The sequence below is a fragment of the Conger conger genome, chromosome 19, assembly GCF_963514075.1.
Source record: "Conger conger chromosome 19, fConCon1.1, whole genome shotgun sequence".
Lineage (NCBI taxonomy): Eukaryota > Metazoa > Chordata > Actinopteri > Anguilliformes > Congridae > Conger > Conger conger.
Window position 1 is genome coordinate 8,794,624 of NC_083778.1, and position 27,349 is coordinate 8,821,972.

Genomic DNA, 27,349 nt, shown 5'->3' on the forward strand with positions numbered 1-27,349 from the left:
GGCCATTACTGGTAAAATACTCTGGGCTCTTTAGCAATAGAGCATTAAAATATGTAACAATACCGCATTCTGATCACACAATGCATTATCTCATAAAACAGGCATACTATGCAAATATATATGCTATTTCAGATGGAAGTAACATAAGTTCAATAAAACAATGACATTTATATATTTAAAAAAGACCAATAGACATGAGAAAACCATGACGAGAACGCAGATCGGAGGTTTGGAAGTTTGGTTTTTATTGATTTTGGAGAGGGAAAACATGCGAACAGGCCGCCGAGGAGTTATTCCGGGAGCCGTCACGAACAGGCAGACAGCGCTGGACGTGGGTTAGCATTTTATAAAAGACATGCGAGAACACAGCGAGGGAGAGGGAGAAATAAAGGGACACACACACACACACACACACACACACACACACACACACACACATTATCTCACACAAATTATCTCTCACACGAACACACACTGGACGCCGCGGTGGCAGCACAGGAGACACGCCTCGGGGTATGGTGCACTGCTCTGTCATCCGATGACGCAATCTGAGATCGATGGGCTCTTGTGCGAGTTGAGCCCTGTCAACTGTCAGGAGGAGGGGCTAAACATGAGACTTCGGCACTCAACTTGACAGACAACTGCTTCCGCCTTCTCCCCTTCGGCCGCGCCCGGATCCTCACCAGGAAATCGCACCGTTTGAGTATCGGCCACACATCTAATATCGGTCCGCGCGGATAGTAGGTCAACCTTTGCAGTCCATCTTGTGTCGAGACATCACATATTGCAGAGGGGGCTGCTCTGCGACACACAGGGAAAAGCGGTAACACCACACAGAAAAGCTCATCAGTTGATCCTAAAGGAGACGGGAGAGGAAGGGTCTTATGCTAGAAGTCCTGGTACACCCGTGTCATGTGACGAGGGAAATCCTCGGGTCCAGACGCAGGGCCCCATCTCTCTCTCAATGAACGGTAAGAAAAACAGAAAAGGGGACAGGAGGGGTGGGCATTTTTTGGGGGGGGGGGGGGGTTGGGGGCATGCGCCTACAGGACAGGAATCTTCTCTGATTGGCTGGAAGTCTCTCCCAAGACCCCAGACGGACAGACGGACAGACGGGGGCGGGTCCCTGCCCAGGAGCGGAGGCAGGGTGGTGGGGCGTGGTCTCACTGCTCCACCTGAAGGCTGTCCTTCTTGCTGCTGGGAGGTTTGAAGCTGTTGACCTCCTCAAACACCAGCTCTGCGGGGAGAGAGAGAGGGAGGGAGTGAGGGAGGGAGGGAGGGAGGGAGGGGCAGGAAGAGGAGGAGTTACGAGGAATAAACAACATCCTCCCTCATACTTCCAAGACAGGAGAAGACGACGAGTGGAGGAAAGGATTTTATTTATTTATTTGAGTGTTAGGACGCACCACAACTGCAAGCTCTTGGAAAGGGGCGCCATTTTGGATGCTCTCGGAAATGTATTTAGCTGACGATTTTCATCTAAAGCGACTTACAGGCGATTACACTTGGCAGGGGACAATCCCTGGAGCAATGCCGGGTTAAGGGCCTCGCTCAGGGGCCCGACGGCTGCGCGGATCTTTGTGTGGCGACACCGAGGACTGAACCGCCGCCCTCCCGGGCCCCAGTCATGCGCCTTAACCAGGAGACGACAGGCCGCTCTTCATTCTGGCAGAACAGAGGCCTGGAGGCACTGAGCCTCCCGGTGTTGAGGCCTGAGAGGGCGAACCGTGTTCAGGGCGCGTTCAGGCCTGCCTTTCAAGCCTCCAGCGGCTCACGCATTCCTCCCCCCCCCCCCGTGCTCAGGATGGGGACCGGGGCTACAGAGACTCATAAGGCCACTCCACGAAGACCGGAAAAGCACGTACTGACCCGACTCGCCATTTCTGGCCACAAATTTACCGTACATCGCTCTCTGTGCATACTGGTCCCAGAGAGTCTGGTTATTTCGTGGCCTGCAGCGTTTCATAAAAAAAAAATATATATATATATCGCGAAGAAGGATATTGACAACAGTCAGGAAGGGCGGTGTGTGGGTTTTGGGGCTTGAATGGCAAGCGTGTTTATGCTGCGGTGTTAAACGAGGTTGTCTCTCCCTCTCCCTCTCCCTCTCCCTCTCCCTCTCCCTCTCCCTCCCTCTCTCCCTCTCTCTCCAACCCTCTCGACCCCAAGAGTGCATTAAGCTGCTGTGAGGAACAGAAGGATGTGTAATTGCATGAATCCCAGAGGAGAATTTAAGAGGAAGAAAAAAGAATCAAGATCAGTCGGCGGAGACAAAGAAACCTACAGACAGGGTGTGACACTCCGGCCTCAGGGACCGTCTCAAAACTCCCTCCCCCTTGCAACGGTCCCAGCCCGTCAGGCCTGGGACTTATCACACGAGAAGTTGCTCGGTGTTGTGAGGAAAACCGATGGTACATGTTGTAAGAGGTGAGGGCACGTGCTGGCAGCCCTGCTGCATATTTTCCGAAGCCCCTGCGTTTACAAACCTGCCAATTTGCTGTTAGAACGGCACAGCCAGCCAGGCCCTGCGAGCGAGTGAAAGTACACTGCTGCCAGTCGTGTTTACCTGAGAGAAATAGCTTAGCCGCTAGCCTACAGCGGGTCTCTCACCCTTCCACCAACCTCCCGGCTCCCAGTCATGTAGCTTAGCGCTAGGCTACAGCGAGTCTCTTACCCTTCCACCAACCTCCCAATCCCAGTCATGTAGCTTAGCCGCTAGGCTACAGCCGGTCGCTCACCCTTCCACTCCTCCAGGGTGCGGTCCTTGCTCTCCAGGGTCTGGTCGTAGGGCAGGGCCTCGGGCTCGTCGTCGGGATCGTGGTACTGGGAGAAGTAGGGGTGGGCCAGGGCCTCAGTGGCGGTCACGCGCCCGTCACAGTCCAGAACCAGCATCCGCTTCAGCAGGTCTACCGCTGGGTACACACAGGAAGTGACATCGGAAAGCGGGAAGGAAAGACAAATCAACTTCTGCTTATGAACGCAACTATATTTATCAATTTATGTAACATAAATGACTAATGCAGGGGAAGTAGAGAAACACCTCAAAACTTCGCGTTACTTGTTCTGAAAGCAGTACTGACTGGAATCTGCACATGATAATGTCACTGATTAATGCATCACCTTGAATATAACCCATCATGGTGAATCCAGTCCACAAACAGTACTGAGGATATAGCCTGTGTTCGAAAACTACATACTAGCATACGACTAAATTTCAGGATGATTTTCATTGAAACATAGTACAAGTTGTATGTCAAGTATGCAGTTTCGAACACAGCCATAGTTCTAGACCGTGATCTAATCCCACAACCCTTTGCTCCCAAGTGCCGAGAGTCGAGAGCCTTCAGTGCTACTGTCCCTGTCACTCCCCATTGGACCATTGTCATGTGACCTCCCCTCACCCATAGGATTGGCTCCTCTGAAGATCTTCTCCAGGTCCTGCTGAGGCATATAAGGAAGGGATTGGATGTACTTCTGTGCCTGAAAGAGCCAGAAAGTGACACAGGGCCCATCAATTGTGAAATCACCTTATTGGTAGAAAATGGAGCTCCACCAATCACAGAACACATTGGTAACAACCAACAGGACAACGGTGATGGTGATTGGTGGTTTCTGCGCTTCCTGCAGGCATTAGCCAGAAAGTATCCACCAATCACAACCAGAATCACCCTGTGGGTTGCTAACAATGCGCTCCGTGATTGGTGGAGCTGTTCAGGTGCCCTTACGGAGACCTTATCGTGACTTCTGAGCGACACGCCATGATTAATCTGCATCTGTTCATACACCGTTGAATAATTTACGCAGTGAAATGCAATATTAATGCTGATGTCCTTCCACAGTCCTTCTCCCTACCCAGATAAATCTGGGTCCTTCCAACATCCCTCTTTCATGTCGGTCAGACGGATTATCTGTTCCTCTTCCTCTCACTATCACCCTTTCTCTTAGTTCTGCTCGATTCAAATTCAACCCATAGTGCTCCAGCTAGGGTGGCCTCTGTTATGAAGCTGGCATTATATGGGGAGTAAGGTTCAGGGGTTAGGGGCGAAAGAACACCATGGCAAAGTCGAGTTTTTACAGGAGGATTCACTGGAGGGGTTGACAGGAGGATTCACTGAAGTTGTGATTTCCGCAATACACCTTGCAATCAAAGAAACACCTTGCAATCAAAGAAACACCTTGAAAGAACGGTCTTGAAATTTTTTTTTAATTACTAAGTTTGAATCGCTTCAGATCAAAGAAATAAAATGACTGTAGTCCAGTGTAAGAGATGATGCATCTGGTCATCAGATGTTGATGAAAGAGTCAATTTCTCAGTCTCCTGATGTGGAACATGAAGTTATTTGACAGTTTGTCATTCTTACTATTTTTATTGTTTCTTTCCCCAGGGTCTGCTCCCTTGCCAATACAATCCCCTTGAGTTTTGACAATTTCAGTTTTTCCTTCAAATATCAAGCCCAGCTCATTAATGTGTATGGAGGGCCAAGGGCTCACACTCACACTCACACTCACACTCACACTCACACTCACACTCACACTCACACTCACACTCACACTCACACTCACACTCTCACTCTCACTCTCACACTCACACTCACACTCACACTCACACTCACACTCACACTCACACTCTCACTCTCACTCTCACTCTCACTCTCACTCTCACTCTCACACTCTCTCACTCTCTCACTCTCTCACTCTCTCACTCTCACATGTTCAGAGGAGATCTTCTTGAGCAGCTCAGGGCTGGGGGTGCCCACCACCTCCATGATCCTCTTCAGCTGGTCGATATCTGAGAGGGAGTGAAGGGCCGACAGAAGACTCACCATCACAACACACGCTCACAAAAATGCTATAGGCTTTTACACAGACAAAACGCACACACTCACCATCACAACACACACTGACACAAACGCTTTAGACTTTTACACACAGACAAAACGCACACACTCACCATCATAACACACACTCACACAACCGCTATAGGCTTTTACACACAGACAAAACGCACACACTCACCATCATAACACACACTCACACAAATGCTTTAGACTTTTACACACAGACAAAACGCACACACTCACCATCACAACACACGCTCACACAACCGCTATAGGCTTTTACACACAGACGAAACGCACACACTCACCATCACAACACAGGCTCACACAAACGCTATAGGCTTTTACACACAGACGAAACGCACACACTCACCATCACAACACACGCTCACAAACACTATAGACTTTTACACACAGACAAAACGCACACACTCACCATCACAACACACGCTCACACAAACGCGATAGACTTTTACACACAGACAAAACGCACACACTCACACTAACGCTTTAGACTTTTACACACAGACAAAACGCACACACTCACCATCACAACACACGCTCACACAACCGCTATAGGCTTTTACACACAGACAAAACGCACACACTCACCATCACAACACACACTCACACAAACGCTATAGTCTTTTACACACAGACAAAACGCACACACTCACCATCACAACACACGCTCACACAAACGCGATAGACTTTTACACACAGACAAAACGCACACACTCACACTAACGCTTTAGACTTTTACACACAGACAAAACGCACACACTCACCATCACAACACACGCTCACACAACCGCTATAGGCTTTTACACACAGACAAAACGCACACACTCACCATCACAACACACGCTCACACAACCGCTATAGGCTTTTACACACAGACAAAACGCACACACTCACACTAACGCTTTAGACTTTTACACACAGACAAAATGCACACACTCACCATCATAACACACACTCACACAAACGCTATAGACTTTTACACACAGACAAATCACACACACTACACTCGCTTACACCAGTCTAACACACCCAGTGCACACTGAATCACTACACCAGGGTTGGGGCCAATTCATTATTTTGGAAGCAATGATTAGCCTGTAATGGCACTGATTTTTTCGTATTCGCTATTGTATTGTTGTACTTAGGGTATTCTAGCTGCCAACCGTGGTATGCTAGTTTGGAAGTTGATTGTATTCTTCAAGGGTTAAGATTATCTGTATGTTTACACTAGGACTCAGAACTGTACTGTCCTCTCAGGTCCTCTTCGCACTTGTACTTGCGTTTGATCTGCACTTCGTTGTACGTCGCTCTGGATAAGAGCGTCTGCTAAATGCCACGTAATGTAAAAAAAGAGTGCAGATCAATCAATGAAGTGGAATTGGAATATGAAAATAAAAAAAACCTCCAGGAAGCAGAACTTGAATTTGAGTTAGAAAAAACCTTGAATACCATTTTAGTTACTACTTTAGAAGTGCATAATCAAGGATTCGTCTTTAATCGTTCAAAAATGTTCTATTCATGGTTGTTTTTCAAATTAAATGTTTCAAATAAGGTCTCGATAAAAATGTGGCCTCAACAAAGCAAACGTTGGTTTTTGAGATAAATTAGCCATTGAAATCTCACAGAATTTCATTGATTTAAATTTCAGTTCCTTTCACTGAAATCAAATTCCTGCCAGTTATTTCAATTCAAATTCAAGAATTCAACTGGAATTAAATCAACAATTCTCTCAACACTGCACCCTCGCTGTCACCACCAATATGAACAATGCATAAATGAGCACTCCCACTCCTGACAAAAGTGCTGATTTTATTTCCGACTTCAAAACAAAGTGCCAGTCTGTTTGCCGCCTCTCTCTTTATGAAGGATACAGTCGTTGCCAGGAAACAGGACCTTCCCCTTCAGTAGCTCTCCCATGATGCACCCCACAGACCAGATATCCACTGCAAAACAGACATTACCAATCAGCCATTTCATCTGTCATTTTTCGCGACAAAGACTTCATTATTCTAACTTTAATACCGTGTCCCACTGTTCGGTTGCCAGCAGGAAGCAACACAGATATTATAAATCTCCTATAATTTATTGCAAGCCCAGCAATCTGGGCATAATTAATGGGTCTTCTGTACACTGATGGTGAAGCAAAGCATAACACGTAATCAAATATCACACACGGACCAAGTGCTGGAAGCAACTTTATCTACAAGGTCTGAAATACTTGAAAGGAAATGTGCATCTCTGTGAACAGTCAGCTGTCTGTTTGTACCAAAAATATACCGTTTCTATGCAGTCACTTAATTGGTTGTAATGTCAGTACAGTTTCACCTGTCTGGTTGTAGCGTTAGCACAGTTACCCGTCTGGTTGTAGCGTGAGCACAGTCACCCGTCCGGTTGTGGCGTTAGCACAGTCACCTGTCCGGTTGTAGCGTTAGCACAGTCACCCGTCCGGTTGTAGCGTGAGCAGTCACCCGTCTGGTTGTAGCGTGAGCACAGTTACCCGTCTGGTTGTAGCGTTAGCACAGTCACCCGTCCGGTTGTAGCGTTAGCACAGTCACCCGTCCGGTTGTAGCGTTAGCACAGTCACCCGTCCGGTTGTAGTGTTAGCACAGTCACCTGTCTGGTTGTAGTGCATCCAGTTCAGCATGATCTCTGGCGCTCTGTACCAGCGGGTCGCCACGTAGCCTGTCATCTCATCATCCGTCTGTCTGGCCAATCCGAAATCCAGGATCTGAGAGACGGACACAGTCTGTTCAAGGTGCCGGAACTTGCATGCCTTTTATAATAATAATTATTATTCTTATTATTTTGAAAGCTAGTCTGCTGGTCCTACCCTCAGCTCACAGTCTTCGTTAACGGCCACATTGCTTGGTTTCAGGTCCTGTAGTAAGTAGACAGACAGAGACAGCCAGACATAAGGACCAAAAACAGATCTGGTTTATGGCAAGCTAAAAAAAGAATCAAAGAATCCAAGCACAGGTACAGTGCATTTTATGTTTGCCTCAGCAGCACTGCAAAGCGTAGATAGAGAATTTAAATAGCGCCTTTATCCAAAGCGCTGTACAATTGATGCTTCTCATTCACCCATTCATACACTCACACACTGACGCCGATTGGCTGCCATGCGAGGCACCGACCAGCTCGTCAGGAGCATTTGGGGGTTAGGTGTCTTGCTCAGGGACACTTCGACACAGCCCGGGTGGGGGATCGAACCGGCAACCCTCCGACTGCCAGACGACTGCTCTTACTGCCTGAGCCATGTCGCCCCAGGCACACACAGGCAGGGGAAACTATGCTAGTCCTTACACCTTACGCTAGCCATCACCACACTAAAAATACGGGCAAATTGAGAAATTATTGGCATTTTCAAACATGCAATGTATATTGAAAATAAAAATAAAAAGTGCTGTGAAATATATTACAGCATTCCTGAAGCAGGAAATGGGAACTCACTCTGTGGATCAGTCCAGCTGAATGAATGTACTGCGGGGCCAAAGGGGAGAGAGAGAGGGAGAGAGGGAGAGAGAGAGAGAGGTCAATAATGCATCCGGCCTGGTCTCAAAGGGACCTTTGTCCATTTTTTCCTTTTCTGAATTGAACTGGCAGACGTTTTCAGTTTAAAAACGGGAAAAAAACCGAGAATACACACAACTTCCCGATATGGAGTTCTAGCATCTCTCTGACGGCTAAATGAGGCTAACTCAGCTTTAATGTCTCAGGTCTTATGGCTAAATGAGGCTTACTCAGCTTGAGCATCTCTGGTCTGACGGCTAAATGAGGCTAACTCAGCTTTAGCATATCTGGTCTGATGGCTAAATGAGGCCAACTCAGCTTCAGCATCTCTGCTCTAATGGCTAAATGAGGTGAACTCAGCTTTAGCATCTCTGGTCTGACGGCTAAATGAGGCTAGCTCAGCTTTAGCATATCTGGTCTGACGGCTAAATGAGGTGAACTCAGCTTTAGCATCTCTGGTCTGATGGCTAAATGAGGCTAACTCAGCTTCAGCATCTCTGCTCTAATGGCTAAATGAGGTGAACTCAGCTTTAGCATCTCTGGTCTGACGGCTAAATGAGGCTAACTCAGCTTTAGCATATCTGGTCTGACGGCTAAATGAGGTGAACTCAGCTTTAGCATCTCTGGTCTGATGGCTAAATGAGGCTAACTCAGCTTTAATGTCTCAGGTCTTATGGCTAAATGAGGCTTACTCAGCTTGAGCATCTCTGGTCTGACGGCTAAATGAGGCTAACTCAGCTTTAGCATATCTGGTCTGACGGCTAAATGAGGTGAACTCAGCTTTAGCATCTCTGGTCTGATGGCTAAATGAGGCCAACTCAGCTTCAGCATCTCTGCTCTAATGGCTAAATGAGGTGAACTCAGCTTTAGCATCTCTGGTCTGACGGCTAAATGAGGCTAGCTCAGCTTTAGCATATCTGGTCTGACGGCTAAATGAGGTGAACTCAGCTTTAGCATCTCTGGTCTGATGGCTAAATGAGGCTAACTCAGCTTCAGCATCTCTGCTCTAATGGCTAAATGAGGTGAACTCAGCTTTAGCATCTCTGGTCTGACGGCTAAATGAGGCTAACTCAGCTTTAGCATATCTGGTCTGACGGCTAAATGAGGTGAACTCAGCTTTAGCATCTCTGGTCTGACGGCTAAATGAGGCTAACTCAGCTTTAGCATATCTGGTCTGACGGCTAAATGAGGTGAACTCAGCTTTAGCATATCTGGTCTGACGGCTAAATGAGGTGAACTCAGCTTTAGCATCTCTGGTCTGACGGCTAAATGAGGCTAACTCAGCTTTAGCATATCTGGTCTGACGGCTAAATGAGGTGAACTCAGCTTTAGCATCTCTGGTCTGACGGCTAAATGAGGCTAACTCAGCTTTAGCATATCTGGTCTGACGGCTAAATGAGGTGAACTCAGCTTTAGCATCTCTGGTCTGATGGCTAAATGAGGCTAACTCAGCTTTAGCATCTCTGCTCTAATGGCTAAATGAGGTGAACTCAGCTTTAGCATCTCTGGTCTGATGGCTAAATGAGGCTAACTCAGCTTTAGCATCTCTGGTCTGGCGGCTAAATGAGGCTAACACAGCTTTAGCATCTCTGCTCTAATGGCTAAATGAGGTGAACTCAGCTTTAGCATCTCTGGTCTGATGGCTAAATGAGGCTAATTCAGCTTTAGCATCTCTGCTCTAATGGCTAAATGAGGTGAACTCAGCTTTAGCATCTCTGGTCTGACGGCTAAATGAGGCTAACTCAGCTTTAGCATCTCTGGTCTGGCGGCTAAATGAGGCTAACTCAGCTTTAGCATCTCTGGTCTGACGGCTAAATGAGGCTAACTCAGCTTTAGCATCTCTGCTCTAATGGCTAAATGAGGTGAACTCAGCTTTAGCATCTCTGGTCTGATGGCTAAATGAGGCTAACTCAGCTTTAGCATCTCTGCTCTAATGGCTAAATGAGGTGAACTCAGCTTTAGCATCTCTGGTCTGACGGCTAAATGAGGCTAACACAGCTTTAGCATCTCTGGTCTGACGGCTAAATGAGGCTAACTCAGCTTTAGCATCTCTGCTCTAATGGCTAAATGAGGTGAACTCAGCTTTAGCATCTCTGGTCTGATGGCTAAATGAGGTGAACTCAGCTTTAGCATCTCTGGTCTGACGGCTCATTCGGGTAGCTCACCTTGAGACCTCTTAGCAGCTGATAAATTAGGAACTGCACGTGCTCGTCCGAGAGGCGCTGGAACTTCACTATATTGTTGAGGTCCGCCCCCATCAGATTGGTCACCAGGTAACTGAGTAAGAGGGAGAGGAACGTTACTACCAAAGATAGTGATGGATACGAGTTTAAAGAAGATCAGCATCAGCAAGTTAGGCCATATTGTCGTCCATCAGGAAATGTTCTGGATGAGTCATTTTTGGTACTTTTTGTCCAATTTATGCAACCCAGAGTCACTCACACTTCGTTAAACTCCTCCAGAGAGGTTGCAGGAGAGAAGACGTCTAGCAGCCCTATTACCTGGGGACAGAGTAACACACATTAAGCTGGTGGCCTCGTGCTTGCAACAGTATGACTGTCTAACAGCGTTTTGCCATGGCGCGCGATGTACAGACTAACATTTCACACATAGGAATGCAGAGAGTATTCATTTCCCACCACTCTCTGGCCACAGACACCGTTGTGTTTTTGCCAAGAGCACAGGCGTAGGTTTTCGTACAAGTCTGATCCGATCTTTCTTGTGATTCGTGTTTTTCTTTTTCGGGAAGAAATACGACAAGACGTGTTATTTTGATGCAACGTTGCTATAGGTGTAAAAGTGCCAGTATGTTGCAGCAGTGTGTGTTGCTGCGGTGATATTGTACATTACTATGTCGACATAGGATGTTCTGGTGGTGGAATAGGACTTTATGATGGTGATAGAGGACGTTATGATGGTAATAGAGGATGTTAAGGTGGTGGGAAAGGTAGGTGATGGTGGTGGTATAGAACATTGCGGTGGTGGTATAGGTAGGTTACGGTGGTATTGGTAGAGCACATTACGGTGGTGGTGGTATAGGATATTATGGTGGCGGTATAGGTATACTCTGGTTATGGTGTCATTGGTATAGGTTGGTTACGGTGGTATTGGTTGAGTACATTACGGTGGTGGTGGTATAGGATGTTATGGTGGCGGTATAGGTATACTCTGGTTATGGTGTCATTGGTATAGGTAGGTTATGGTGGTGTACTCTCACATTCTCGTGCTTCATGTGCTTAAGGAGGCGCAGCTCCCTGTAGGAGCGCCGGCTGTGGATGAGGGACTGGAAAGGGCGGGAGAGCTTCTTCACCGCCACCTTCTGACGCAGGTGCACATCATACGCTGAGCTGAGAGAGGGAGAGGGAGAGGGATAGAAATGGAGAGGAGAGGAGAGAGAGAGAGGGAGAGGGGGGAGAGAGAGGAGAGAGAGAGGGGGAAGGAGAGAGAGAAATGGAGAGGAGAGAGAGAGGAGAGGGGGATGGAGAGGGGGGAGAGGAGAGGGAGAGGGGGGAGAGAGAGAGGAGAGAGAGGGGGAAGGAGAGAGAGAAATGGAAAGGAGAGAGAGGAGAGGGGGAGAGGAGAGAGAGAGGGAAGGAAAGAGAAGAGAAATCAATATATAAGGAAAATTGTGGACACATTCATGGAGACAGGTTTTCCCTCAAACCAAAATTGCAACCCCAGTCACAAGCGGTTCACTTTTATTTTCTTTATTACAAACATAATGTCTTCAGGCCACATTCATGTCAGAGCTAACAATGTATGCAATGAAGAATAAATGTGCCAACCTCACAGGTTTGAGAACTGGTCCTAATTTGGGGTTTGGTGGTGGTAGTCGTACGTAACATACAAATGTGCTTTCCTTTCAGTTATTAACTTGGGCCATTGATTACCTGGGAACCTGGATCAATAGTTTCAGTCTGATGATGGAAAGATCTAGATAAAGATATCCCTCAGGATGTTTTAATATCACTTCGTGTGTATGTGTGTGTAAGCCTGATTGAATCTTTAATTGAGAATTGATCTGGATTTCTTAAGTTACCTGCTACCTCCATTCTCCATCAGAGACAAAGCTGGCTTGTGAGTCTGTCCACAACATAGCCGGATAGACATCTTGATAATCTTCATAATATCTTTATGTTTAAGTCAATTCTCTTTCATTCTCACAATGATGCTACAATGTTGTGGCAATGTTACAACATTGACAAAAAAATATCAGTGACATTGTCAGAAAGCTTTGCCATTTTCTGGGAGCTAACAGATGCCCTTATCCTGACTGACTTCTATTGCAAAGTGCAAAGGTCAGGGGTCAGGGGCCAGACAGCAGTAATCCCTTTAGGGGGGTAGTTTGCTCCCAAGAAACGCCAAGTGTGGGAAATGCAACTTTAAATGCAGAGGTTATCTGCTCCTGTGGATGACTGGGTTGGTCAAGACGAAATGGGGCCATTCCAGCAATTACCATTTTGAGGTTCAAATCAACCTACATTTATCAATTATTAGGCAAAAATTACTCCGCACACCTTGCACAATTACTCGGTTATATGGAACACAGATCAATATTAAAATATCCACACGCATTAGCGTTCTCTTCCTGGTTTTAGCCTCTGAAACGCCCACAAAACGTTCGCAGTGATTTAGGTTTTTTGAAGTCTAACCCTGCCCCCAGAGCCCACACTACCGTGTTCAGCTCTCTCCATCAACATTTAGCAACATGATCCGATAATGATGCAAAAACATACGTCATGTCACGTGGGAAACCGTTTCACAAACAGCTCGGAAAAATAGCAGTTAGGCCCCTAAAATACGCATTCTTCAACCAAGATTGCAATTGTTTTACTCTGTTACAAATGGCAAGCTCCAGGATAATGTGAAAAGCTCAATAACACAAAACAAGCAAGCGGGCCTTTTAAACTTCAAATGTTTAGAAATGAACATGAATCCGAATGAACGGAGTGAATGGACTCTGCACTCATATGAAACACAGACCATAATAAGAGGTGGAGTCGCATGATCCGGTCTGGGGAAACGGGTCTTATTGTTTCAGTTGCAATTTAAGCTCAAACAGAACTGGCACAAAAGATAACGCCTTATCCAGGCCACTGAGTAGCTGCACACACACACACACACACACACACACACTCACACACACACACACACACACACACACTCTCTCTCACACACTCCCACACACACACTCTCACACACACACTCACACTATCAGAGAAGAAACACCCACAGTCGAGACACTGGAAAAATAGACTCCAGCAAGTACTGCCAGGTCATACAGTTAAACTGATAACGTTAGCACAACTGCCGCAAATATTGTGCACTGTTAATACAACACTAGAGTCCCATGCAGATAAAGGACTGTTTAAACAGAGAATTCATTACCGAGAGGTGGGTGGGGTGAGGGGAGAGCGAAAGAAAAGAAAAAAAGCAAGGGATTGATGACAGGATGTGGCTGAAATCAAGAACAACGAACAGGAAGTGAGCAAATATTCTGAATTACAACATTGTTGCTTGTAATTAAAATCAAACGTGGTCAATAGTTCACAAAATAATATCAAAAGTTCGATTTTTACACAGACACACACCCATAAACTGTGAAACTGAAAGTGTTCATGTGGTCTCATTTTCTTCAGAGATGCAGAGCACACGCAGAGGGGCAGTTTGGAACCGGTTTGAAGTGAAACGGGACGATATTTGCATACACATTTCCAACAATGCCTTTCCTATAGGCCTGCATAAATATAATGTTGTTGTTTTTTATTTTTTATTTTTTATTTTACCTGAATACAGAGGAAAGCAGTGTTGTAACAGACAGGGCCTTGGTCGACGTTAAAAGCACACGTTGCCGTTGGTGCAAATCTGTTGGACGGGTACGCTGGACGGACGCCAAGGCAGAAATGCACCTGCTCCTCCGACCACGGCCGTCAAACGAGGGAAATTTCCATTTCTCCTTGACAGGACACAGGTCCCTTTCTTGTGCGCATTCCTGCGTTCCGCCAGACAGACTTCCTTACACGGACTTCAGTTTCACCGGCTGGCGGCTAATAAGACAGTGATCTCCGAGCGGTGTTCTCGGGTTGCCCGGCTCTCTGGCCGCAGTCCCTGTGCTGCGACTGTACTACCTCGTGAGTTTCGCGAGCGTGTTTCTATAAACGCTCCGGACACTGGAGCTGGAGGAAATATGCCGTTATTTTTTCCACTCGTCCTTTTCTGTAACCTGAATCTGCATTCATTCACGTCAAATGGATTAAACCGTTTAGGAAGAGGCGTCAGATTCCGGTCCTGGAAAGCCGCAGCATCTGCTGTTGTTTGGGGTGTGTTTCGGTATGTCACTGATTGGCTAAAACTCCACGCACCTCATTTTTAACACCTTAATTAGTTGCTTATTGAAAGGAAAACACAAAAACGTGAAGCAAACGCGAACACCCCGTCTATCGAGTTTGACACCTCTTAAAAGGAAGGCCTATTCGTTTTGTTTTGTAAACGTTTCCTGGTGAGTCTGTTGCGGCAACTCGTCTGACTTTGCAGCCGAGAGTTTTTGGTTCAAATCCCAGGTGGACCATCCACATTTAAGCATGATGATCAATATGTTCCAAATCATTAAAGCAAGCTAGGCAAAAAAGAAAAAGAAAAAAAGAAGCATTATATGGATGTAATACACGTGTCAGCATACGAGGTCTGATAAGAACACGATTGCAATTACCGTCTGGCCAACTGCAGGACTGCGTTCACGCCTAAAATTTCTGCTGCCAAGTGAAATTAAATTCGGATTTTTTCCGAATAAAGTCATTTGATAATGTCAAAATGAAATTATTTAGATGCAAAAAAAACCTGAACATGACTAATTAAGCTAAACTGGATGATATATAGATTTGGGGACATATCTGAAGACGCCAGCACAAAAGAAATAACTAATGAGTTATTTAGATGATGCTTTTATCCAAAGTGACTCACAGTTCATTTGACTAAGCAAGGCCCAGAGCAATGTGGGGTTAAGGGCCTTCCCCAAGGGCCAAAACAGCTTTGCAGATCTTATCGTGGCTAAACCGAGGATCGAACCACCAACCACTTCTGGTACCCAGTGATGTACCTTAGCCACTAGACTACACGCTTCCCTGTACTAAGTACTTTAATCGAGTGGCAACATCGGGCTACGGGGGGGGAAAAGTCCCTCGTTTCAGAAAGAGGGACTTGGCCTGTTGCCATCTAGGCCAGGAAGGACGCAGGTGTTCCCCAGGCAGGCGAATCCTTGAGGAACACCTGTTTCAGTCCACAGGAGACCTGCATTTAGAGCAAAGACTCATGTTCCAACAGGACAATGACCCAAAGGCACAGGGGAAAAGCTGCAGGAGAAACGACTTACAAAGACGGTCTGTCTGCAGGAAGGGCCCTTCCAGCGAGAGCCCAAACTTGAAACACTTTGAAAATATGTGCTGTGACCTGATTGCATGAAGGCATGTGCAGAAATCCCTAAATCCGAAAAAGCTCATTCAAACATACCTGAGAAAAGTCAGACTGCCAGGGCCAACTTACCATGCATTCACTCATTCACACACACACACACACACACACACACCAATGGCAATTGGCTGCCATGCAAGGCACCAACCAGCTCATCAGGAGCAATTGTGGGTGAGGCATCTTGCTCAGGGACACTTTGACGCACCCAAGGCGGAATCAAACGGCAAACCCTCCAACCGCCAGACCACCGCTCTTACCACCTGAGCCTTTTAATATATTGAATATTTTTGGTTTGGATTATAAATATGTTGTGTTGGTGGGGGGGGAGGGGGGTTGTAACAGGATGAAAAGTTGAAAAGTTCAAGGAGAGGAGGGGGGAATACTCTCTGAAGGCACCGGATTGCGTTTCGATTCAACCTTTGATGCGATTACAGGCACCGATCTGGTTGGACTGGTTGGTCTGATTGGACCAAATCGAATCTTCGAGCAGCTGAGTGACTCCGGCCGGAGGTTTCCGGAAGCATCATCGACGCAGACGCGCAAAACCTCAGCCTCGGAGACAAACGGAGGAGAATCAGCCATTACGACTGGATCGGATTGCTCTATGCAGACTGTGAAGGGCAGATTGGACCGTACATGTTCCTCCTCAGATTGTGGCTTATATATCCACATACATTCTACTATTATACTACAGCTTTTCATGATTAATTCTATTAATCTTCATTATTATTTATTCTGTTTTATGTACACTCACTTTATTGGGTGTTTATGAGACTTATTTTTTGGGCTTATTGATTTGATGCTGTAGCCTATCCACTTAGACATTTCCTCCTCATTCTGACATTTGGTCTGAAAAACAGCTGAACCTCTTGACCACGTCTGCATGCTTTTACGCGTTTAGTTGCTGCCACATGACTGGCTGAGTAAATATTTGCATTAACAAGCTGGTGTCTTACCTAATAAAGTGCTCACTGAGTGCATTGCATTACATTACACTACATCTTTAATTCTACTCTATGGGTCAATTAGTGCGTTAGCTCAGGTATTAACCCAAATACCACAGAACTGCTTTAAATCGGGAACAGCTAATCCTTATTCACAGATTCCTAGGCATTCTGCAGTTGACATTATTATGATTAAGATCAAGAAAGCCGATCAGTGTTTAAGGAGACAAGTTGGCTTACATTCTGAAAATGAAAAGAATGCACAATTTTTTTTAAATGGAATGCTTTGTACTTAATTATAATTAACTTATTATCCATGAAAGAATTTATATTAAAAAAACAGTATCGCATACTGACAAGGGGAATTTCAACAGCACGTAGAACCTTACTTAATGTAAGTGTTTGGGTGGTGTTTCAGATATACTGAATTAGATATACAGTATGTCCAATACCTACGCTGAAGTCCGTGACTCAGCGTTGCCTAGGATACCAGTACACGCCCAGGTCAAAGGTCAACATTTCCCAGAGACATTGGAACAGAGAGATTTACTTGAGTACACAGAAATGTGAGATAATGTGAATGTGAGTGTGTGTGCATTTGCAAACGTGTGTGTGTTATATGGGGGGGGGGGGAAGAGAGAGAGAGAGAGAGAGAGAGAGAGAGAGAGAGAGACGGGAGGGTGGTTTTCCACCTTGCTATGCACAAGGCAATTTGTCCCAGGGGGACAGGCTGGTGGAGAGGGGTGCAGAAAATTGGGGCTGAGCCCTTGTTCTATCCTCTCAGCATTAACACCCCTCCCCCCCAAAAGCTCGGCACCCCCGCCCCCACGTTCAATCAATCTTACTCACACAGCCCCGCGCATGGGGGAGGGGCTATCATCACCATGTCAACAAGACAGATCAGAGCTAGTATGCCTGCGAATGTGTGTGTGTGTGTGTGTGTGTGTGTGTGTGTGTGTATGCGTGTGTGTGTGTGTGTGTGTGTGTGTGTGTGTATGGCAGCAGTAATGACAGCACGACTGCATATGGACTGTCAGAACAAGCCAAAAGCAGTCCACTGCCACAGTCAGAGTGAATAATCAGCTTGTCTCTGTATACGAATGCGCGCGTGTGTGTGCGGGTACGTGCGTGTGTGTGTGTGTGTGTGTGTGTGTCTATGGCAGCAGTAATGCCACAGTCAGAGTGAATAATCAGCTCGTCTCTGTCTACGAATGCGTGCCAATCCCGTTATTTTCTGACAGAAACTGGAACATTTCCATTTCCTATTTGTGACAGCCACGGACAAGATCTACTAATTATTCTAATTAATTCTTTAATGCTTTGCAGTAAACACCCTCCATTTCTCTTGGTATTTTAGTTCACCAGGATTAACCCCATCCGCTCCCAAAAAAACAACACAAAAACAACAACATTTGAACATGTCAGTCGATGGAAGCTTGTTTAAGCTTTGTGAGTATCGAAAAAAATGCCACAACTTAATGTCTATGAACGCAATTCGATGACTACAACCCGTCCTTTCTCCTTTACTTTACAAACCCTCACCTATCAGGTATACCGATGTTTACGTATAATCCCTGATATTCGAAAGTTTCATTTACACGCGGGTGCATTTCGGCGACATAAATATGTTGTCAATATTTACAGGCTTGAGGAAGGGCATAGCACAGATTGATTACATGTAACCTGAAGGTCTTTCATGAGTGCAGCCCGTTCTAGCAAAAGCACGTGCCTACACCACTTTGCTTCATAAACACGGTTAATTATTTAAAGCTTTGGATGACTGATAAGCACAGCTTCCAACCAAACAGCGACTGCTGTAAACCACTGTCCAATTACAGCGTCAATTTCCGGAAAAACCTCAAGAATTTTAGGCTACAGTCCGGTTGCAGCGGTCAAAGATAGTCAAATTCCTCCCAAAGACGTTTCCTGACACACTGGTTAAAATGGTGGAGGTGTCTGTTTCTTTGCCGGAGCCATTGGTCAAAAAAAAAAAGCCAAAACAACCAGCATTGCATATGAAATTCACACATGCATGTCTTTCAAATGCATCGATATTTGACAATCGGACCATCCTGGTTAACTTGCCGGGGGGGTATTTTCTTGCCAGTATCAACTGTAGATAAGACAAGCAATTGCATCCTGGGAGATGTCCCCATGAACTGGGAGACTGGATAAACCTCAGTGCTTATGTATGTGTGTACACACTTTATGAATTAATATAGTGCCTTTGCCTCACATAAACATCAAAGTAAGGCCAGTGAGGATGGACCATAACAGCAAGTATGCATTTTTTTTTTTTTTTTTTTTTTTCATTGCCATTGCCTTTGAAGGCAACAAAATACGTTCTCTGCATTTAACCCGTCCTAATTAATGAGGAGCAGTTGGGCAGCCACAGTGCAGCACCAGGGGGACTAACTCCAGCTCTGAGGCCAGTGCCTTGGCCAAGGGCAATGGCAGGAGTACGCCAGACACAAAGACACAAAGACACACAGACACAGTACGCCAGGCCCAAAATTCACCTCCCAAATTTGACGTGTAGCTCCAGTTCCCCTCACTGACAGGGAGATGGGTCTCTCTGAAAAACAGGGTTCTTTGGCTCGTCTTGATAGAGGAACCCTTTTTTGTTCTTTAAGGAACCCTCCATCATATGTGTCAAGCGTGAACGCTCTCAAACAAAGAACCGTTTTTCTCATCAAATAACCCTTGAAACTAGATCGGGATCTTCGGTGGATTCACTGGGTCCCTTTTGGAAGCGTTTTTACACAGAGCGTGTACACACACACACACACACACACACACACACACACACACAGACAATTTGATGACACGGTCTGAAGCTGTTAATGAATGTCTCCCACATTTCATGACAACGAAGATCGTCTGGAAGAGATGACAGATGAGCGACTCGCATTAACACAGAGAACGCCTGGCTAACAGACTGAACGGCTGATGGTGGCAGAGGCTACACAGCACAATGTGTTTCTGTGGTTCTGACGACAGATTATGCGCCGAATCGTAGACCGAAAAACGGCGATAACCCCGACGATAACATCGCTCTCTCGGAATAGGGGCACCCAATCAAAATATACGGGGCGCGCGCCTACGCCGAGTAGACTAACAAACGCACGCAGCGTTTGATTTATGCAGAGTCACAAACAGAAGTTCACTAAAGAGTAAAATCAAGCTGCCGATATTAAATCCACCATTCTGAATGTTAACGAGCAAGCAGTCCGAGAGAAGAGCCTTCAGCATCCAATCACCACCAGCTCCAGGCTAACTGAACCAGCACAAGAATCAAGTGACAGCGACCGACGCAATATCCTGACTGATCCTTAGACGAGACCCGTCTATCTCTCCTCGCCCTGCGGCTAAGCGAGGACATTCGGGCGGTTTCAGTCACGACAAGCCGAAGCCCCCACGAGGTGCGGGTCTCACAGATCCGGACGGATGAGTCACGGCGCCTCTCTTCGGCATTCGGGGAAACCAGATACGAGACAGACAGAATCAGCCGAATCCGATATTAAGAGCTATAAAAAAAAACATCAACCGTCTCCCCCTGCTGCAAACACCCCTCCCCCTCTTGAAATAGTGACTGTTAAGCCCCAACAACTGCAATAATAATAATAATAATAATAATAATAATAATAATAATAATAATAATAATAATAATAACAACAACAACAACAACGTTTCAATTACTTCGCAGCAATGAAAATGATAAACAAATTAAGATCAAGTGATGGAAAATATAGGGGAGCTATAATTTATCAACCTTTTATTAGGACTACATTATTTAAATGCTGTGTCACAACTGTGTCCAGTAAAGACTATTACCCTACAGTGCAACAATAGGGAGGCTGCGAAATCGTGAAAGCATTGTCGTCGCTCGCCGAAGGCTAGGTCTTGCCTTCTCGCAGCCTCGCCCCTTTCTTGATGAACTCACCACACGGAGCCGTAGGCCCCCGATCCCACGGGCGTCAGGTTCTGGTACCGTTCGGGAACCTCCCAGACCGTCTTGTTCAGCTCCTGGCGGTAGTAACCCGATCTTGCGGACATCGTTCCCCCGCAGAGCGCTGCCAGGGCGGGCCACAGCTCCACGCAGTCAGCGGCAAGCGGAGATTCGGCACTCCCGCGGAGTGCAGGGATCGTCGGGTATCAGGCGCCGGCCGGCTTTCCTCTATCAACACAAGGAACACAGGGAGGGGACACCGTGATATTCGGTGGAGGGAGGGAGGGAGCTTATTTCTCATTCCGTGCACGGAGCACCAGGGGGGGTGGAAGAGGGGGGGATGGGGTGTGACTTCAGTGCGAGCGAATTCAAATAAGTGACTCCTTGTCCGTCATCCTGGAAAATACACCTTTTGAGTTCTCCTCATTTTGTTGCGCCTTATTAGAACTGGTATGTAAGGTAGGGCTAGGCGAAGATGCTGACGATTAAGGTGGTGATGGCGATTGTTATTCGCACCGTATCGGCCGATACAAATAATCTGCTATCAAATTAAACATGTTTATTGCAGCGATCATTCAAGCATTCTGCAATTCCTGAAGTCTAAGTGTGTTTGATCGTGTTATTGTTCTTTGGATGCGTTTGAATTAACCATGTTAAATTGATCTCAAATCACACAAAGCCCCAATTTACAAAGCAAAGCGAAGCGCGTCAATTGATACGCCTACTTGACCCATTTTAATCTGGGAATATACACGCATTATCACCCAAGCCAAGTCAAATATTCGAGAGCAAAGGTATATCGCTCTCAGCATTCCTGGCCAAAATAATCTTAGTACGAAGGGACATGACTCGTGGAAAGTTGGGGCCAATTGCCAGGAAAGACAAACGTCAGCGTTTGGTAACATTTCAACCCCCCGCCTCCTCCTCCACCCCCCCCCCCCCTCTCAAATTCTGCCATTTCTAAGTGTAAATAACGGTATAAGAAATTGAAGCTGCCATTTTTGTCTTTCCAAAACTAAAATGCCTATTACGAGCGGCACCATTTTACACGGCCCTTATATTAAACAAACTTTTTTGCAAAGCAATAATTAATTGACTACCGTCTTGTCTCCGCAGAAATGCTAACGTACTCATTTGTAATAGGAAAGTAGTAGTCTCACAGTAGACACCTCACCAACAGATGGCGCCGTAACACTATACATCCAATTTATACAACATCTTTACCAAGTACGCCAAGTACGTGTATACGCTTATGTTTAGCCAAATTATATAATTTGGGTTTGCGGTTATTTTCTTTTCTTTTCTTTGGTCATATCATTGATTTCTTTATGTTCAGAAGTATTCAGGGTTAATACAGGTTCCAATAACCATCACAGACTATTTCGCAGATCATAACAGACACCAAAAAAAGTGAGGATCACACGTAACTTTATTTCTTAGAAACAGAAAGCTTCGAGGCAATACAAGCCCGTTCTGCATGGGAACTTTTAATTTGATGGAATCGACACCAAGCCATCTTACAGCTTTTGTGCATGTAGCATGTACAGTAGCAGGAAACTTCCGACATGACCATCTGGGCTCACCGTTCCACTCTTATAGCGCCCTGACCATCATGCCCGTGGCGCGGGCGGAGTAGGTGGCGGGCCCCCTCCAGGTGAGCCAATGGAGGCCGGACGCCCAGCCCTTGTTGTCGCGTGCAGGGTGCCAGTCGCCATGGAGACTGGCCAATCCGCAGCGGCTGTACCACCAGCCCCCTTCCCCCTCCTCCCGGCTACAGTCGTTCGTGGCGATGTCGCCGAAGATGCACGGGGAGCAGCCGTCGTTGTCCCGGTCCAGGGAGCTGAAGCCGTAGCCGTTTTGGTCGATTCCCGGGAAGGCGCCGTGGACGGGGTCGATCCCACGGATGGCGTCGCCTTCGAGAGAAAGATCCGATTATTATTATTCGTATTATAATATATTTGTATATATCAATTAGTCGATTAATGTAAATTAATTTAGGGGGTGGTGGGGGGGATTGCCTAAATTTGCTTTTAATGTATTGACTCATTATAGCTACTTTATTCTCTTGAAATAGTATAACACCCAGCAGTTACTATGACATCGTTTTTCATTCTGTACAATTCCTCTCTGCCTGTACCTACACGCTGAAAAAGATGAACGAGATTATCCGGCAGAGGGGCTGCACAATGATCGCAGATTACTTGCAGACGCTTGCGTGTGTGTTCGCCTGCGCACCACTAGTCGAATCGCTGCAGCCCTACTTTGCATTAATAAAGGAATCAAATGAACTCAGAGGGCCGCATCTTCCGTTCTGTTGCTACATACAGAACAGAAAGTCATCAAATGCACAACACAGTTATGTAAACCTGGTTTGGGAGTGGTGGGTAAGGGAGGGCAGCGGTGTTTACCTGCCGTGCCGTTGTACTCCCCCACTGTCAGCCTGTACGCCTGTCTCTCCCCGCCCAGCTTGAAGTCTTTGTACTCCGCAAAGGCCGACCCCCCCTCAAAGTCACACAGCTCCACTCTCAGCACCCAGCAGCTTCCCCGCACCCTGGTGATGGCCCACAGCTTCTGCAGCCCCAACCAGTGGTCCCCTGCACCCAAGGAGGGAGAGCAAGAGAACCACACACACTTACAGGCCAGTAGGCACATGTAGAACAAGAGAAGAGAACCACACACACTTACAGGCCAGTAGGCACATGTAGAACAAGAGAAGAGAACCACACACACAGGCCAGTCAGCACATCGAGAGCAAGAGAACCACACACACACAGGCCAATCAGCACATCGAGAGCAAGAGAACCACACACACACAGGCCAATCAGCACATCGAGAGCAAGAGAACCACACACACACAGGCCAATCAGCACATCGAGAGCAAGATAACCACACACACTTACAGGTCAGTCAGCACATCGAGAGCAAGAGAACCACACACACTTACAGGCCAGTCAGCACAACTAAAGACCACCCAGCACTGTGTTATATGACCTCCACCTCCACTCAAGCAGAGGAGAAATCCAAACGAGGATTAAGGGAGTTTGACTAAATATTGTTCTGTGACAGCAGGGCATGAGTGTAAGAGGGGGATGGGTGCGAGTTCTGTACTCTGCAGATCGCCGAATCCACACTGGTAGGCGGCCCAGTTCTTCCTGAAGGACACGGCTCCCCCCGTTCGCCTCTGGAACACGGTCCAGCCCCCGTCAGGCCGCATCTCACAGTAAACCTGCAGAGGGAGACGCACTGAGACCCCGCGCTGAGACCCCGCGCTGAGACCCCGCGCTGAGACCCCGCGCTGAGACCCCGCGCTGAGACCCCGCGCTGAGACCCCGCGCTGAGACCCCGCGCTGAGACCTCGCGCTGAGACCCCGCGCTGAGACCCCGCGCTGAGACCCCGCGCTGAGACCCCGCGCTGAGACCCCGCGCTGAGACCCCGCACTGAGACCCCGCACTGAGACCTCGCGCTGAGACCCCGCGCTGAGACCCCGCGCTGAGACCCCGCACTGAGACCCCGCACTGAGACCCCTCAGACTTGGAGCCATGGATTTTGCTCGTGCGTTTGTCAGGGTTAAAAGAAATTCAGACAAATTTAAAAAAAAAACATGCTCGTGAAAAGGGTGACAGAAATCGAGTCGGCCCTCCGCAGCGTGAGCAGCGTCTGACTGCGACCGTCAGCGCTCGTGGTTCGTTCGTCCCGCAGACCGACCGCGTCCAATACCTGAAAAGGATTTCCGACTCCCACGGGTTTGATGGTGTACACGCCGCTGGGGGTTCCAGGGTAGAGCATCCCGATGTGGGTGCAGTCTCTTCCTGGAACGCACCAAACAAGGAGGGGTGGGGGTTTTACCGAGTGTGACTTAGTCACTGCCCAGTCAACATTAAACAGTGCATTTCCCAATAAAACAATGAACTATAAACACTGAAGTCAGCTGAAAGTCAGTCTGCTGTAGAGATAAACGTACTTAACAGTCTGGAACAACGTTTACTTAAGATAGCAGCAAGGCCACAGGACAGGCGTGGCAGGTTAGACACTGCTGCAAGGGTGGTTTCCACCCACAGTCCACCTTAACTGATTGAGCAGCTCCAATGTCAACCATGGTGGTGCAGTGGTGGTTGGCTACTTGAATTTCTGACCCAATGGATCACCAATGGGATTGGCCAATAAACACTCGCCATTCCAGGAAATGTCTTTTTGAGTTATTGATGTAGAAAGTACTGACTCAGATGTCCGATCGTCGTCTTTCTGTAGACTTTTGAATCTGACATGACTGTAAAACAACCGATAAATGAATGGTCTTTTATTGGTTGAATGAGAATGAGTGAAAAGTGATCAAGAGACCTCTTACCCCAAACAGTGGGAATCGCCTGGGCAGTCTGGAAACAGACAAACAAATCAGGACAAGAGACTTGTGGCATTTTTGGTGGCACAATAGTCCTCACAGCACAGAGTGTGCAGTGTCCCATAAGCTCCATTTGACCATAAAATTATTTAACATGTATAGTTTGTTGGGGTTAGAGCATTTCATTTACATGAGTTCGACATTCAATAAATTATTTTCTTCTAAAACGCTGTATGTGTAGCTAAACAGCATATACCTTGTAAATGGTATAAACAAGCAAAAGTAATAAGGCGCGTTTACAGCAAATGGTATCCACGTCCGGTCAGCAAGTATGCGGAAGAGGAAAATTAGGATCAGCCTGCTGCAGCCAATCGGAGCCCAGTCCCCGCCCATTGTCTGAGAAAGAGGTAGACGGGAACCAATCACATTCATGTGCCATAAACGTATACTGCCTCAGCAGTTGCACCGAAGTTGCTGGCCTCATCTTAGCTTTGAATGCAAATAGTAAAAAAATAAAAAATAAAATGGAATACAAATGTACTGACCATTACTGTGGAAAACTCCAATTTCATCTGAGAGCAAAACCACTGCGGACGCAAGCACAGCAAACCTTATTTTACCCAGACTATGGACCTCAACCCCCAGCCTTTGTGGGCCACCCCATCTGCTGGTTTGGGTAAAATATCCCACCGCAACTATAAGAACAAATCTGTAAGAGGACAGTGTAGCCAATGATGACCATTTATTATACAATTACTCGGACCGTATTTACCATATCGTCTTATGTAAACAGCATCTTCTAATTAAATATATAATATGTATCCAGTTTATTCGGAATATTGTCTTTTTCGGAATTATGGCAATAACCGGAATATTTTGCGTATAATAATTGCCAGCAGAAAAGCACGAAAAACAAGAGGACAAACTGTAGACCTCTTTGACCTTTGGTGTTTGAGGTGCCCAATTTAAGCCCTTGCCTCCCCTGCTGAAATATTTTTTGTAGCAATATTGGATGAGCAAGCAAGCATAGCAAGCATTCAACTTTCAAAATAAGGGACACGATGACGAGAACGAACTCATCGGTTAAAACTATTCCACAATTTCAGGAGGTTATATTCGTTTCATACACAAACCTACGACAGGCTGGAGCCCGATCCAGGAGAGCTGAATATAAAGCGTGTACTATTGCACATTTAACTCGCCTCGCTTGCTTGGTGAATTGTGCGTCTGATATCGAGACATGAACACAAAACACGTCTCTCGAGGAGGCAGGGTTACAGACTTTGACCCCCTCCAAATATTCTGTGATTTGACCACCGGCAGATATGTGTCCCTCATAATCCCTGATACAGTGACAATTATTGCTTTTTGATTCGACTTGTTCGGTTTACGTCAAAATAATGATGGGCCTAAGATTAAATAAGGACTGTCACTTGTGCAAATGGGCTACATTATTTTCGCCATGAAAAGCCTAACTTTAAAAAATAAAAATAATCTCGTATGTTTGGCCGACTAGGACAAAGGAACACCAGCACATCTCAATAAATTAATTTATCGAAAATTATTGTACGGGCTCAAAACACATTATAACGTTAACAGGCCAGGCAACTCACCCAGGATCTTCCAACGTGTTACAACTTTGACTATTGCAAAAGAAATACCGTCACAGCCGCCGTCAGCCGGATTAGAACAATAATGATAAACAGCTGTACAACTCAACAAGACCGTTTGCCTCTCCGTCTGGTATTAGCCTGAACCACCGGTAACCAACCTTTAACTAGAGATCTCAATCTTGTAGACTTTAATTTCAACCCTAATTCTGCACACCTCTACTCAATAGCAATTCAATGCAGACCTTTTTAGACGTTGAATGCTGTGTGTTGTGTGATGGTTGGAGTGAAAACCGTGAGCTGATTTCGCCAATTAGTTTTACCACCTGACTGAAGAACAGCGACAATGAGCGAATACAGCTGGTTGGAACAGAATATTGGGGGAGGACTTTTACTTTATGAACCGGGGTTTCACTGTTCTGAAAAAGAGGCACTGGTTTCAATGGGAAATCCCTGTGTAAATGAATGCAAAATTAAATATTCATCTCATCAACAAATGGTCATCTGAATCCGTCATTGATTAAAAATGGAAGTCTGTTTTGTTTAAAAAAAAAATTGTATTTACATGTGGTATTGCATCCCTTTAGGCCTGTCTTGTATTTTTAAACTTTAATGAGGGATAGCAGTAAATGATTACATGTATTGCAATTACATAGAGATGTTTATT

General features: G+C 46.3%; 2 protein-coding genes across 6 annotated transcripts; both read right to left on the reverse strand.

Annotated features, from left to right (window-relative positions):
* Positions 1 to 223: 223 nt before the first annotated feature.
* mapk11 (mitogen-activated protein kinase 11) lies at positions 224 to 22,456 on the reverse strand. Its single transcript, XM_061229203.1, has 13 exons — positions 22,316 to 22,456; positions 20,727 to 20,960; positions 11,590 to 11,719; positions 10,815 to 10,873; positions 10,538 to 10,649; positions 8,313 to 8,342; positions 7,693 to 7,740; positions 7,476 to 7,590; positions 6,734 to 6,805; positions 4,710 to 4,789; positions 3,402 to 3,480; positions 2,739 to 2,912; positions 224 to 1,237 (listed from the first exon to the last, which is right to left on the reverse strand). Exons 2-13 carry the CDS (start codon positions 20,837 to 20,839, stop codon positions 1,164 to 1,166), a joined length of 1,086 nt encoding a protein of 361 aa, XP_061085187.1. The 5' UTR covers positions 20,840 to 20,960; positions 22,316 to 22,456; the 3' UTR covers positions 224 to 1,163.
* LOC133118914 (angiopoietin-4-like) lies at positions 22,143 to 27,040 on the reverse strand. Of its 5 annotated transcripts, XM_061229207.1 has the most exons (8): positions 26,686 to 26,873; positions 25,618 to 25,659; positions 25,373 to 25,468; positions 25,079 to 25,106; positions 24,451 to 24,542; positions 23,841 to 23,958; positions 23,141 to 23,326; positions 22,143 to 22,645 (listed from the first exon to the last, which is right to left on the reverse strand). In XM_061229207.1, exons 2-8 carry the CDS (start codon positions 25,642 to 25,644, stop codon positions 22,326 to 22,328), a joined length of 867 nt encoding a protein of 288 aa, XP_061085191.1. In that variant the 5' UTR covers positions 25,645 to 25,659; positions 26,686 to 26,873; the 3' UTR covers positions 22,143 to 22,325. The 5 variants fall into 5 exon arrangements, with proteins under 5 accessions (XP_061085191.1, XP_061085193.1, XP_061085194.1 ...); XM_061229209.1 differs by lacking the exons at positions 25,618 to 25,659; positions 26,686 to 26,873 and adding an exon at positions 26,900 to 27,040; XM_061229210.1 differs by lacking the exons at positions 25,618 to 25,659; positions 26,686 to 26,873 and adding an exon at positions 26,928 to 27,023.
* Positions 27,041 to 27,349: the final 309 nt, after the last annotated feature.